The sequence below is a fragment of the Palaemon carinicauda genome, chromosome 42 (assembly GCF_036898095.1).
Source record: "Palaemon carinicauda isolate YSFRI2023 chromosome 42, ASM3689809v2, whole genome shotgun sequence".
Classification (NCBI taxonomy): Eukaryota; Metazoa; Arthropoda; class Malacostraca; order Decapoda; family Palaemonidae; genus Palaemon; species Palaemon carinicauda.
In genome coordinates, this window is record NC_090766.1 from 23,479,811 (window position 1) to 23,495,278 (window position 15,468).

The 15,468-nt window shown below is 34.7% G+C and overlaps 1 protein-coding gene across 1 annotated transcript; it reads left to right on the top strand.

Moving 5' to 3' along the window:
• Positions 1 to 2,974: 2,974 nt before the first annotated feature.
• On the top strand, positions 2,975 to 9,160 carry LOC137633044 (uncharacterized). Its single transcript, XM_068365209.1, has one exon. The coding sequence runs from the start codon at positions 2,975 to 2,977 to the stop codon at positions 9,158 to 9,160; it is 6,186 nt and encodes a 2,061-aa protein (XP_068221310.1).
• Positions 9,161 to 15,468: the final 6,308 nt, after the last annotated feature.

Consider the following 15,468-nt stretch of genomic DNA (forward strand, 5'->3'; position numbering starts at 1 on the left):
TATATATATATATATATATGTATATATATATATAGTATATATGTATATATATATATATATATATATATATATATATATATATATATATATATATATATACAGTAATCATTACGCATGAGAGAGAGAGAGAGAGAGAGAGAGAGAGAGAGAGAGAGAGAGAGAGAGAGAGAGAGAGAGAGAGAGAGAGAGAGAGAGAGAGAGAGAGAGAGAGAGATTATTATATCAACCAATGACACAGTCAAGCAGGGCCTTCAAACTACTACTCTATCATTATGGACGTGCTGCATTATTGCTTACGACGACAAAACGACGGGAGACTGAGCCAAAAGTTTCCAAGCCAAAGATGAGAACTCCACTGCAACTCTTGCGTGTTCCAAAAGTACAACACTTAGGAAACCTTACAGGGAACTTGTCAAGTTCCCCAGGCTTGACCTGCCTGCTGCGTTCAAACGAATGCACGTTTCGTAAGAAAACAAGTTATGTTTTCGTTATTCATTTCTTAGAAATTTCAGTCATGAAACAAAAGCAGATTCCGTAAGGAAAACAAGTTAGGTTTTCTTTGTTCATTTAGTAGAAACTTCAGTTATCAATAATATTTACGCATCAAAATGTGAAATAACACATACATCAATATCCGTATACTTATAAAAAAAACAAAAACAAAGCCAAGCCAGTGCCATGTATAATAAAACTCCATAAATAAGTACTTAAGATACAATTCATCAATTACTAACTGGGCTTAATCTCTGTATGATCATTTGTATAAAACACGAGGTAATGTGGTAACATTTTCAAAATACCTAGTAAAGAAACCCTAAGATCTTACGGATCAAGTGACATGTAATGAGAGAGAGAGAGAGAGAGAGAGAGAGAGAGAGAGAGAGAGAGAGAGAGAGAGAGAGAGAGAGAGAGATGCAAGTAAATTAACCACAAGAAACGTGACATGACCTAGTAAAACTAGGACGCATGATTTGACCACGTATAAGAAATGATCTCGGCGAGGTGTGGAGATGACAAGGGAAGGAAGTACAATCATAATAAGTGCCTCAAGGGAAATCCCACATGCGACACCGAATCATTATATATATATATATATATATATATATATATATATATATATATATATATATATATATATATATATATATATATATATATATATATATATATATATATATATATATATATATATATATATATAATATATATATATGTGTGTGGAGAGAAAAAAAGGTAATGCTGCTTAGTAATAGGAAGCAAGGGGAAAACATGCAGTTGAAAAAAATGTTGACTGGGAAATCATGATTCATTCTTGTTGTAATATAATTTTCTCCCAAGATAACAGGTATACTTTTATATGCCATGCCCCTTTTCCAAAGGATTGATACAAACGTAACAAACGAAGCACAACCCGGCATCTCTTTAACGACAGATCATGCCTTCTCCATTATATGGCTCAATACTACACAGTGTCCAAGAAGTTTTACTCCAGCTGTCACCAAGTTGTGGAATGATCTTCCTTATAAGGCAGTTAAGTTAGTGGAACTTCAGAAGTTCAAACCTGCAGCGAATATTTTCACGTTGAGCACGCTGATGTCTCTTTTTTTATAGTTTATTATGAAAGATCTATTCTTATTGTTCTTAAAATATGTGATTTTAACTGTTCATAATTTCATTATTTCTTTTCCTCTCTGGGATATTTTTCCGTTAAAGCCCTTGGGATTAGTCTCCTGCTTTCCCAACTCAGGTTGTAGCTTAGCAAATAATAATAATATAATGTTAGGTGCTGGTTTTATAAAAAAGTAAGCAATAAAAGTAAACCATATCAAGCAAATACAAAGAATGAATACTTTTGTATAAATAAGTTTGTCCTCATAAAGAGAATACTTACAAAAGTACATTATAGGAAAAGAAGAAACCCAGAGTAAAAATCAATTAAGATCTACCGGTCGACAGACTCATGACGTAGAGAACTTGTTAATCGAGACGTTTGTTGGTGGTCAACTTTTAACAGCCACCAAAAGAAAACCAGATTAGCAAAACATCCCGAGGTAGGAGGCTGCCACAGGAAGAAGAAGAGGTTACTGGAGCTGATTTGCAAAAGATGAGTGGCTTGGCCTAATTTCCAGACAGATTTCAGACCGTCACTCCAGCACGCCTGCTTGCATCTTCGTCGTTGAACTTTTTGCAAAGCATGAATTAAGAATGCTCGTCCCCGCGTGAAAACTCCTTAGAATGAGGACCAATATTGTTCAAGGTGTTGAAAGTTTATAGGACACGTGCTTTTAAATTGTCGCCTCATAAAACAATTATGAAGTACGTCAAATTTACATTGATAAAAGAGTTAAAAATAAGGAATTAAACTGAGAGAGAGAGAGAGAGTGTTACTGTCATTAGAACACCTAGTTATATCTGAGTCTTGAAACAATACTAAAATACATTCCACCAAGGTGGACGAGGTACTTCCCACTCTACTGGGTAGATGTAAACAATCACAACAACTGCAGCCTCAGATTCAAGCACATGAAATGTGACTTATTTGTCATGGATTTCTTCATGTATATCTAATGGATTAAGTCCCCAAAATTGTGGTAAGATACGTTAATTTGCTTATAGTATGTATTTTTGTACCTTTTTGATATTATGTTTTATATGTTTTTATTTGTACCTTTGATATAGCCAATGGCATCCTACCAGTTTTGTAGGCATTAGCCTAAAAGTGTTTTCTTTTGTTTTCAGTTATACTCAATTAATGGCTCATGGTTTATATAATAAACTACATAAAGGACCATGGAATGTTATTACACCCAAATTTGAGAATCAACACTGAACGGGGCTAAAATCAATTAATAAATACAGAGCCACGTACTGTTCACAAGAACAAGATAACACAATTGGGTTAAGGATTGATGAACCCAAGAATAGGAGCCGAACCTAACCAAGGAAATGTGGAAAATCTACGAATCAAGACAAAATGGAGCTTAATGAACAAGAGAAACATGAAGATCAACATTTAGGCCAAGATGAAGAGCAAGACTTGCATTCATTGAAACCTAGGCCTAGGCCTATATCACCTAGTATGGGTAAACGAGTGAGATTGCAATCAGAAAAAGGTAAGATGTATAATTTTGATCTTCTGGTTGATGAATTAAAAAAACAAAAGAGATTGTTAGGCAAGATAAATAAGGAAGCAGATTTGGCACTTTCTAAAAATGATTGTAATGTAGGCCTACTACAGGATGTTGCAAATAGGCTTCAAATAGAATTAAAGAATATTGACTTAACTCTCTCCAAAGTGAAAGAATCAGAAATACCAGAGGTTGATATTGTACGGAGTTTAGAGTATAATTACCAGGAAATATGCTTTGAAAGTCACACTAGGTTAACAATATTAAAAGAAAAAATGAAACATGAACAAGAAGATAGAATGTCAAATGTCTCTCAAAGGTCAAAGTCTTCATCTAGTAGGTCGCATCATACAAGTGGAAGTAAATCTTCACGTGTTTCTAGTACTAAGAGAATAGAACTAAGCACAAAACTGGCTAGGTTAGGCACAGAAAGAAAGTACCATGACATAATGGAGAAGGCTAGAGCAGATTTAAAGAAATTAGAAATTGACAAAGAAATTGAAGCCACTAATGCTGAGATATGTGCAGTTAATAAAATTTTAGAGGAAGAAAATGAAACTGATCCACAGTCATGCTTGAGTTTTCCGTTAGGTGAAAATAAGCAACCCACTGAAGGTCTCTTGCACAGATATCTTGAAGATAGTAGAGTTGTAAATTATTCATTGTCAGGTTCCAGTGTACAAAAGTCCCTTTCCTTTGCTGGAGGTTTAGATAGTATAGACAAAGATTTAGACAAAAGGAAGGCAGAAATAAAGGTAACAACTGATCTAAATCCAAATGCTCAGGTGTTTAGATTTCCAACGGATTTCATACAACCAGGGAAACCAAGGCTAGACCATAATTATAATTACCAGCCCATAGGACGCTCACAGCCAAGTAAACTTAGGCTAGGCCAAGAAACAAACCTGAACTCAGATTTCAAAATACCAAATGAGCCTAGGCTAGGTTGTAGTACTATAGATGAGGCATCCCATGAGGTAGTAGGTGAACCTAGGCTAATAGTAGATCCCAAAAATGCCGTCACTTGCAATACACAACCTGATGTTAATAGACCAAGGCTACACGCTCATGAACCCCTGACAGATTTTCATGAACAACCTAACATTATCAATAATGATAACGTACAGTCCAGTCAAGTTTATCAATGGGATATTTTAAAAGGTTTTGCTGATCTTCAAAATCAAAACTTAGAGAAACTAGCTAACTTGTTTGCTGCAAGGCAACGTAAAGACAATTTACCCGCTAAAGAACCAGAGGTATTTTCTGGAGATTTGCTGAAGTACCCTCAATGGAAAGCATCATTTATTACATTAATTGAATATAAAACAGATGATGCTGCTGAAAGATTGTACTACTTAGGTAAATATACGGATGGTCAAGCTAAAACTGCCATTGATAATCTTATTTCTTTTGGGACCCAAGAGGCTTACGACAAAGCTTGGAAGATACTTCATGATAGGTTTGGAAATAAATTTATTGTTGCTGATACCTTTAGAAGCAAGCTTGAAGGTTGGCCTAAGATTACAATTAATGATGGTCCAGGTTTGAGGAAATTTTCTGATTTCTTAGAACACTGTAAAACAGCCATGGGAATCATAAAGTACTTAGCAATTCTTAACGATCCTAAAGAAAACAAACTTATGTTACAGAAGTTGCCTGCCCAAATTGCAGAGAGATGGAATTGTATAGTAACTAAAAGAATCACAATTGATGAAGAGGAATATCCATCTTTTGAAGAGTTTACAAGGTTCATAAGTGATGAAGCCAATAAGGCATGTAATCCAACATCATCTTACAGTGCACTTAATAGGAGAGATACAGTATTTACACCTAAAGAAAAACAACCACAAAGTAAGGTTGCAAGGCGTACATCATTTGCTACTAAATTTAATGAAGTTAATAATGTTACAAATGCTGCATCTGATGAAAATAAATCTAAAAATGAAAAACAAACCGAGAGTAAAATGAATGTAGGATTTACATGCTATTACTGTAGACAAAACCATGATATGGAAAAATGCCCAGAGTTCTTAAAACTTGATCTTGCTCAAAGAAACCAATATTTGACAGATAAAAAGATGTGTAGGGGTTGTTTCAAGATTGGTCATTATTCAAGGTATTGTAAAAGACCAAGGAAATGTATTAAATGCAAGAGATGGCACCCAACAATTCTACATGATGAAAACTTGAATAAAAAACCAAGTTCTGGTGATACCCAACAAGAACAGGCTGTAGCTGTAGCTAATAGAATTAATGTTAACAGATATTTTTCAGCTGATGTTCACTCAATGATTGTACCTGTTTGGTTAAGCCATAGGAATACAAGTAATAAGGTCATGGTATATGCAGTATTGGATGATCAGTCAGATGCTTGTTTTATCAAAGAAAGTGTCCTAAGGTATATGAATGTCAATGGCCAAAATTCTGTCATCAAGATAGCGACTATGCTGGGTGAAGAGGCTATAAAAAGTACTAAAGTATTTGGTTTATCAGTGAAGGGCATAAATGAAAATAGTACTGTAAATTTACCATGTGTCTACTCTAGAAAAACTATTCCTGCAAGAAGAGCACAAATCCCTAAAAAATGTTCAGCTTTAAGATGGCCTCATCTTAAGAAAATTGCTGGAAGGCTAGTAGAGTATAATCCTGACATTGAGATAGGTCTATTGATAGGCATAAACTGTATAAAAGCTGTCAAACCTTTAGAAATCATTCCTGGGTCTGGAAATGAGCCCTATGGTCAGAGAACAGCTCTTGGATGGGGAATTATTGGTAATGTAAATGTCAATGAGAATAATTTAGAAAGTGATGTTGTTGTTAATAGAACAGTAGTTGAAGAAATTGAAATAAATTCCATGATATCAAATAACATTTTTACAGTACCAACCAAAGTAAAAGAAGTGTATGAGCCTCATCATGTCAGAGAGATGTTTGAATCTGATTTCATAAGTAATGTTAGTGACGATGAGGTAGCTTTGTCAGTAGAAGAAAGACAGTTTATTGAAATTGTTAGTAATGGTATTAAGATTATTGATGGTAAACAACTTAAAATTCCATTGCCACTCAAAGGAGATGGTATTCAGTTTCCAGATAATAAGTTAGTAGTCCAGAAAAGACTATCCAACTTAAAACAAAAGCTTCAGAAGAATGTAAGCATGAAAAATGATTACATAAATTTCATGAAGAATATGATTGATAAGGGTTATGCTGAAAGGGTTCCTTTGAATGAAACATGCCTAACTAATGGAAAGGTTTGGTTTGTGCCACATCATGGGGTTTACCATCCCAGAAAGACTGACAAAATCAGAGTAGTATTCGATTGCTCTTTTATGTATAAAAATGTAAGTTTGAATGATTGTTTACTTCAGGGACCAGATTTGTCAAATAGTCTAGCTGGTATTTTGTGTAGATTTAGAAATCATTCTGTTGCATTTACTTGTGATGTAGAAGCAATGTATCACCAAGTTTTAGTAAATGAAGAACACAGGAATCTTTTACGATTTCTGTGGTTTGATAACCATGATTTAGATGGCGACATTGTTCAATATAGGATGACTGTTCATCTATTTGGTGCTAGAAGCTCTCCATCTGTTGCAAACTATGATTTGAAAGCTGCTGCTGATAGATTTAAGGATAAAACTACTGAAAAGGCAGCAGAGTTCATTAAAGAAGACTTTTATGTGGATGATGGCTTAAAGTCTGTAGCCACAGTGGAGGAAGCCATAAACTTAGCCAAAGACAGTCAGATGATATGTAAAAGGGGTGGTTTCCATTTGCACAAATTTGTTGCCAATAATGCTGAAGTTTTAAAGGCTATGTGTCCTGATGAAGTTGCTCAATCAGTTAAGAATCTTGATTTAACGAAAGATAAATTGCCAGTGGAACGAACATTAGGTATGGAATGGTGTACTGAAACAGATACATTTAATTTTAATGTCAAACCTATTCAAAGGCCTAGTACTAGAAGGAATGTTTTATCCATAGTTAGCTCTATTTTTGATCCTCTAGGCATGATATCACCATTCATTCTTACAGGTAAGAAAGTTTTGCAAACCCTATGTAAACAAGACCTTGGCTGGGATGATCCTATTCCTGAAACTGTTATTATTGAATGGGAAAACTGGTTAAGTCAATTACCCAAATTGAAAGATATTAAAGTTGAGAGATGTTATAAACCAGCCAACATGAATGTCATAGACTATGAATTGCATCATTTTTCTGATGCTAGTGAGAAGGGTTATGGTCAATGCTCATACTTAAGAATGACAGATGCAAATGGACAAGTACATACTAGGTTAGTTATGGCTAAATCAAGAGTGTCTCCCTTGAAAACTTTTACAATACCTAGGTTAGAACTCACTGCTGCATTAGCATCAGTGAAAGTGAGTTATTTCTTAAAAAAGGAGTTGAAGGTCAATATTAGTAAAGAAGTATTTTGGGTAGATAGTACAATTGTTCTTGGATACATAGCTAATCAATGTAAACAGTTTAAGGTTTTTGTTGCAAACAGAGTTGCGCAAATCAGAAATCACACCTTACCAGAACAATGGAGATATGTTTCCTCAAATGATAATCCTGCTGATTTATGTTCAAGAGGCATGTCTGTTCATGATCTGACTAGTAACTATATGTGGTGGCATGGACCTGAATTCTTAAAACATGATAATGCTGATAATGAAACTTTATGTTCATTTGAAGTTACAGATGAAGATCCAGAATTAAAGAAAGTGTCACTGGCAATTAACACTGATGATAATAATTATGCTACCATACTTACCAGACTTAATTACTTCTCAGATTGGACACGTGCCAGAAGGTCATTAGCTTTATGTAATAGGTTTATTGATAAATTGAAACAGAAATCATTATATACTGAGTATGTTCATGTGTCTGTAGAAGAGCTAATTAAGGCAGAAATTACCATTATAAAATTAGTCCAAAGAGAAGCTTTTCAATATGAATATCAGTTGTTAAGTATAAGCAATAACAAATTTGATAAATGTTTAAGGAAATCTAGCAATTTGTACAAGCTTGATCCATTTATTGGTAGTGATGGCTTAATAAGAGTGGGTGGTAGATTAAACAGAAGTAATTTTTATGTCCATGTAAAATATCCTGTGATTTTGCCAAAGAATAGTCATATTACTGAATTGATAATCTGTCACTATCATAATAAAGTACACCATCAAGGTAGAAATTTAACTTTAAACGAAATTAGATCTAGTGGTTACTGGATTATAAGTGGATCATCCTTAGTAGCAAAACATATATCAAAATGTGTAACTTGTAGAAAAATTAGACATGATACTCTTACACAGAAGATGGCCGATTTACCAAAGGATAGGGTAGAAATGTCTTCTCCATTCACTTACAGTGCAGTTGATTATTTAGGTCCATTTATAATTAAGGAAGGTAGAAAAGAGCTCAAAAGGTATGGTGTATTATTTACATGTATGTCAACTAGGGCAATACACATTGAAACTGCCCATTCTCTCAGTACAGACTCTTTCTTAAATGCTTATAGGAGATTTGTTTGTAGAAGAGGCCATTGCGCACAACTGCGTTCAGATCAAGGTAGCAACTTTATTGGTGCAAGAGAAGAGTTTGCAAAGTGCCTCCGAGAAATGAAGGTTGAAAATATTAAAAATGAATTATTAAAGGACCAATGTGATTTTATAACATTTAAAATGAACCCACCTCATGCAAGTCATATGGGTGGTGTTTGGGAGAGACAAATAAGATCTGTTAGAAATATTTTGAATGTATTGCTATCTAACAATAGTAAAATTTTAGACGATGAATCTTTGAGAACATTCATGACTGAGGCAGAAAATATTGTAAACGGGCGACCATTATCCACAGATAACTTGAATGATCCTTTAAATGTAGAACCTTTGACACCTAATCATTTTCTGACATTGAAGTCTAAGGTAGTCTTACCTCCTCCAGGTAATTTTGTAAAAGAGGACATGTTTTCAAAGAAAAAATGGAGGCGTGTACAATGTCTTCTTAATCAGTTGTGGAAAAGGTAGCAAAGAGAATACTTACAATCGTTACAAATACGCCAAAAGTGGTTAAAGCCTCAAAGGAATGTAGAAATTGATGATATAGTTTTAATCAAAGACTATAATCTACCTCGCAACAAGTGGATGTTAGGCCGGGTATTAGAAACAAACGCAGATGAAGCTGGCCATGTTAGAAAAATTAAATTATTAGTAGCAAATGCTTTTCTTGATGAAAATGGTAAACGCCACAAGACAGCTACAATTCTAGAAAGGCCTATTCATTCAGTTGTAATGTTATTAGAAAGTACAACAGGGAAGTCCCCATCAGGGAGCATTTAAGTCATTATGTACTGTATATTTTTATTTAGTATGGAATGGACTAACCTGTATATTAAGATTTTATTGTTTGTAAAGAATCTCATATTCATTCCCCAATAGTATAGTTATTGTTTAAATTGTTATCACAATTTAGGGGAGCCATTGTTACTGTCATTAGAACACCTAGTTATATCTGAGTCTTGAAACAATACTAAAATACATTCCACCAAGGTGGACGAGGTACTTCCCACTCTACTGGGTAGATGTAAACAATCACAACAACTGCAGCCTCAGATTCAAGCACATGAAATGTGACTTATTTGTCATGGATTTCTTCATGTATATCTAATGGATTAAGTCCCCAAAATTGTGGTAAGATACGTTAATTTGCTTATAGTATGTATTTTTGTACCTTTTTGATATTATGTTTTATATGTTTTTATTTGTACCTTTGATATAGCCAATGGCATCCTACCAGTTTTGTAGGCATTAGCCTAAAAGTGTTTTCTTTTGTTTTCAGTTATACTCAATTAATGGCTCATGGTTTATATAATAAACTACATAAAGGACCATGGAATGTTATTACACCCAAATTTGAGAATCAACACTGAACGGGGCTAAAATCAATTAATAAATACAGAGCCACGTACTGTTCACAAGAACAGAGAGAGAGAGAGAGAGAGAGAGAGAGAGAGAGAGAGAGAGAGAGAGAGAGATTTCTTACAAAAGCACCAAAATCCTTGTAAACACGCTCTCTCTCTCTCATATATATATATATATATATATATATATATATATATATATATATATATATATATATATATATATATATATATATGAGAGAGAGTTCTTACAAAAGCACCAAAATCCTTGTAAACATGCTCTCTCTCTCATATATATATATAAATATATATATATATATATATATATATATATATATATATATATATATATATATATATATATAATATATACACACATATATAATATACTAATATCGCAAGAAAAAAACACCATCCTAACTAAATCTTCATTCCATCACATTATTATCATCATCAGCAACTAAACCGCAAATTAGATCCACTCAACAGGTTCAATTTGTATTACTACGAGACACTCGCGTAATGATTGAGAGCTGACCTCCATTCATAAAATTCCCTATGATTAAGCATCACTGGTATTATAACACAGGGAAGCTAAAAGATAAATAAAAGGTGACATTGAAGAAACAAAGCGTTTAACGAAACCGTTATTAGATGATCGGAATAGAAAACGAATTCTATTAGAAAATTCAGAACGCCCAAGGCAGCGCAGGTACCGTTTACAGTTAAAATGTCCACTGCAGGAAGCTAAGAAAGCACGAGAGAGAGAGAGAGAGAGAGAGAGAGAGAGAGAGAGAGAGAGAGAGAGAGACCTGGCGTACTAAATCGAGGAAAAACCAGAAATACACGATCAGTTGCAATTCTCTATTTCACACTAGACTGACAACTAAACCGTGAAATCGCTCTTTTTCTTTATCACCGTCCCTCCGCTACAGTCTACCTAAGATATTAATGCAGTGAAATTAAAACCTTTGGAATTATGTAAACATTATTAGTCACGCAACCCGTTCAAACTAGTTGAAATGCATCACAGACTTGACAGGGAAAAGCAGAGGCAGAGTGAATCTTGCAATCCAACAGGGAAGGCTCATGCAGGAAGGATGCCAAAAAGTGTTACTAGTAGTTTTACAAATTTCTATACGCTAAATATTTAAGCTTTGGTTTTCCCAGAGAATCCAAAGTACGCAATTATTCTCTAGATCTTGGTAACACCTGCAATACGTATCTGTAAGCATTTATTTAATTCGTTTATTCATCTTTTTTTTCAAGTTTATGATATTTTGATGAATAACAACAGACATCAACTGAAAAACTAACATACAGGTTCGTCATAAAATCTACAAATAGGATATACTTCTCGGTTAAATCCAGAATATGCAACCCAACTCTGAAGCGGCAGTCAATAAACTTCAGAAAATTATCCAACGACTGTAAGAGGGTATAAACCCAAACAACAATAATTGTACACCATCCAGATGTCTCCGGAAATAATAAATATCAACCAGCCACAGGTTACATCACAAGCAGAATAGATTTTTTTTTCAGGACCATCTCTTCTTCATTCGTCAAATCATTGCTAACGGATACCAACCGTGCATAGTGAGAAAGCAATGCAATGCCAGCAATACCTTACGCTCCATGCCCACTACTACGACCGCGGAGTGCGTTCGTCAGTGTGCAGTTTGTGGGGCAAAGTGCCCCAGGCACTTCGGGACCTACATCCTAACCTGTCTGCCCCTATCCCCAAAGCGCCAAGCCACCAACCAACCCCTGGACCGACCTCCACACCAGCCAGTCCGCCATTCATGACATCCAGACGACGGTTGTATTATGTTTCTATTCATCGGAATAAAAAACTATTTCATTAAGCAGGCGTCACTATATTATACTATTAACTTTGGACTATGTATACGGATTGAAACCTTAACTATTAATGACATAGCAACGCTGAAAAGAAGAAATTCCTTCAAACTATCTCACCGCCGTATCGGCGTTTTCTTACTCCTGTAAACCCATAAACCTACTTCGCTATTCTCAGACTCTTGCATCGCTATCTCTCTCTTATCGACATTCTGGGTCTTGGTTTGGCTTTCTAAACAACAAAGTAATCGGATTTGTTTTTGAGGAAGATAAACGAAGTATTCCTCACATTCGATCGATGGTGGCAAGCAAAATTTGATAGACAATATCATTTAACCTGTTATTTTGTAAAACCACTTCTCATATAAATGGAGCACTTTATGAAGTTGTTCGAAAGCGATTGAAAGCCTTAGCAAATGTACTTACTTTATTGTTCAACAAATTCTCAAAAGCTGGTCTTGTAAAATAGACACTCAATAATTACGACATTCCAAACATAGAGAGAAACACCGCATATTTAAATTCGTATATCAAATTGATATATATATATATATATATATATATATATATATATATATATATATATATATATATATATATATATATATATATATATATATATATATATATATAATTTAACAAAATGAATATGAGAGGAGGAGAATGACAAAGAAGAAACAAGCAATACTAACAATCAAGAAAATACAGTAATTGAGGAAAAAAAGCACTAACAATCAAGAAAATACTGTAATTGAAAGGAAGAAAATGGTAAAGAAAGAACAAGCACCCCACTATCAAGCCTATACAGTAATTAACACGAGGAAAACGCTAAAAAAAAAAAAAAAAAAAAAAACAAGCAACATCCATCAAGACAATACAATGAGACATTCTACATTTCCAAGTCATGGCCGAAACCCCCAGCATTTTGGAAATAGCTTGGTCCTGTTACCCAACTATGCTAATAGTACTCTCGGCGTTCATTAAGCACAAGAGTGAGAAGTACTACGGTCACTGCCAATCGAAGCGTAAAAGCCTATTCGATAACTCGAAGCGGAGAGAGAGAGAGAGAAAGAGAGAGAGAGAGATTCCGTCACAGTGAAAGAGGACGGGGTCAGGGCATTGAATCAGACCCTTGCTAATATTTCCTGAATTCATATATTTCTATTATTGTTATTATTACTGGTTAAGCTACAATCCAAGTTGGAGAAGCAGGATGCTATAAGCACAAGGGCTCTAACAGGAAAAAAATACCCCAGTGAGGAAAGGAAATGAACTACAAGTAATAAGCAATTGAAATAAAACATTTTTTTAAGAACAGCAACAACATTAAAATAGATCTTTCATATACAAACTATAAAAGCTTCAAAAAAAGAGGAGAGAAATGAGGTAGAAGTGTGCTCAATTGTACCCTCAAGCAAGATAACTCTACCCCATGGCAGAGGAAGTCCATGACACAGAGGCTATGGCACTACCCAAGACTAGAATGCAATGGTTTGATTTTGGATCGTCTTTTCTCCGAAAGCAGAAGGGTAAAGGAACCTGATAATCACTTGGTGAATTTCGAGAAATTGCAAGGCTCATGAGTTGGAATTGAAGAAATTGGCAGAAAATTCGGACTACTGATACCAAGAATGTCATAGATTGCAGCTATGTAGATATTCATTATGCTATAAAACAATTCAAATTCGAGAAGTGATAAACGAGAAATATTTCATTCAGGAAGAAACTGAAGACTTTCTTGTCCTCCAAAGTGTTTCGATAATGTGAATTTGACAATAAACACCAATCGTGCTTTGATATGCAAAATACTTTAGCATGTATACGATAAACTTAATGCGTATGCCGTGTAGTGAGTAGGGCTCCCCTGCGTGATAGAACAAGGAAAGTAGCCCTTAAAGTAAATAGGAACACACAGTCTCAAAACAAATGTATTGATAACACTGCAATGATCGGGTCCCCTGTGAATATTTCTTGAAATAATTTTCCCATGAAAATATACCCATCTACGTCTTTTTTTCGAAAGCAGTAAGGTAAACTGGAATACCTAAGATAACTAAGATTGATAAAAGTGATTATCATCAAGATTTGATAGTAAAATTGATGAGGGCATAAAAATATCCTCAATGCTACGAGAAGTAGATCACATAATGCGCTGAGTTCTGGAGCCCGAAATGAAAAATAGACTAAGTTAACCTTGCAATGATAAATCACTCACAAGATAAGTCTACATTCTCAGGGCATATTATATAATTTTAACAAAATATTTTAAATCCTACATACTTTCGTCATTCTTGTCGTTCGAATACCTATACTTTGAAAAAAAGACAAGGACATCAAAAGGAAAGAATGAAACCGTATATATTTTTATTCCCCAGTTTGCATGCCTTTACAGAACAGTGTCTGAGGCCTGTAAAGCAATAAGGCAGAGTAAGCATACATAGTAAATATTATTATCATAGAAAGAAAACATCACACCAGTTTATAGAAAATAAACTCCCTAAATTAAGCAGCAAACATTCCAAACGCCAACCGCATTACTCGAAACGTAATCAAGCATACACCGAGACAGGTACCCAGCGGGGGTAAAACAATTCCGAAGTATGGGAGAAAGGCGGGCGCTGAAAAGACCCTAGCAGACAATGGTACTCATATGGGGATTGCTATCAGGTGAAGAGGGACGGGGGAAGGGAGGTGCACGTAACCGTAACTGACCATTCCAAAGGGTCACTTGCTTCCTTCCCAACGTCCTTCGACAGAACCGACGGAAACCGTCCCAGGTAAAAACAGTAGTCGCTGGTTAGAGCGAAGCACCCAGAGCCAGTCGTGTCTTTTCTTATCACTAAAGTGAAACACTGCCTGACCCATCACGTACAAGCACTCACATACAACATACCATTAAAGGTATTAAGAGACCCAAAACACAACCCCGGTTATTCCTCCTTATCGGCGTAATCATCTAGGCCTATCGAATGTGAAGAGAGAGAGAGAGAGAGAGAGAGAGAGAGAGAGAGAGAGAGAGACTCTTCAACCCAAGGCCTCTCACTCCGTCGTGTCAAAACGTAACTATAGTAGACGATACATATTTTAACCAAAAAATATCAGTCACTAATTCAATCTGTAAAAATACGGCGGTTTACCAATTGTTATATAATCTCTGCATAATTTCGTCAAACAAACAAAAAAGAGACATCTTCAATATTAGTAATTCCTTTAAAATACCCATTTAAATTTCAATACAAGGAAAAATTATTCATTACCCTTTTTCAATTGGGTTGTTGTAACCCATATTACTTCCATTATCAGCTAGCTATACTGTATATTTGTCCACAGCCTATAAAATCTAGGCCCATATCCGGCTCATCAATTAAGAAAGCAAAATAATATTCTTATCAGGTTTACAATGAGCATAAACTCAAAACCCTTCTGCAATTCCATTTTATTTCAGATTAGAACTGTCTCTCCACATACATACACTATATATATATATATATATATATATATATATATATATATATATATATATATATATATATATATATATATATATATATATAT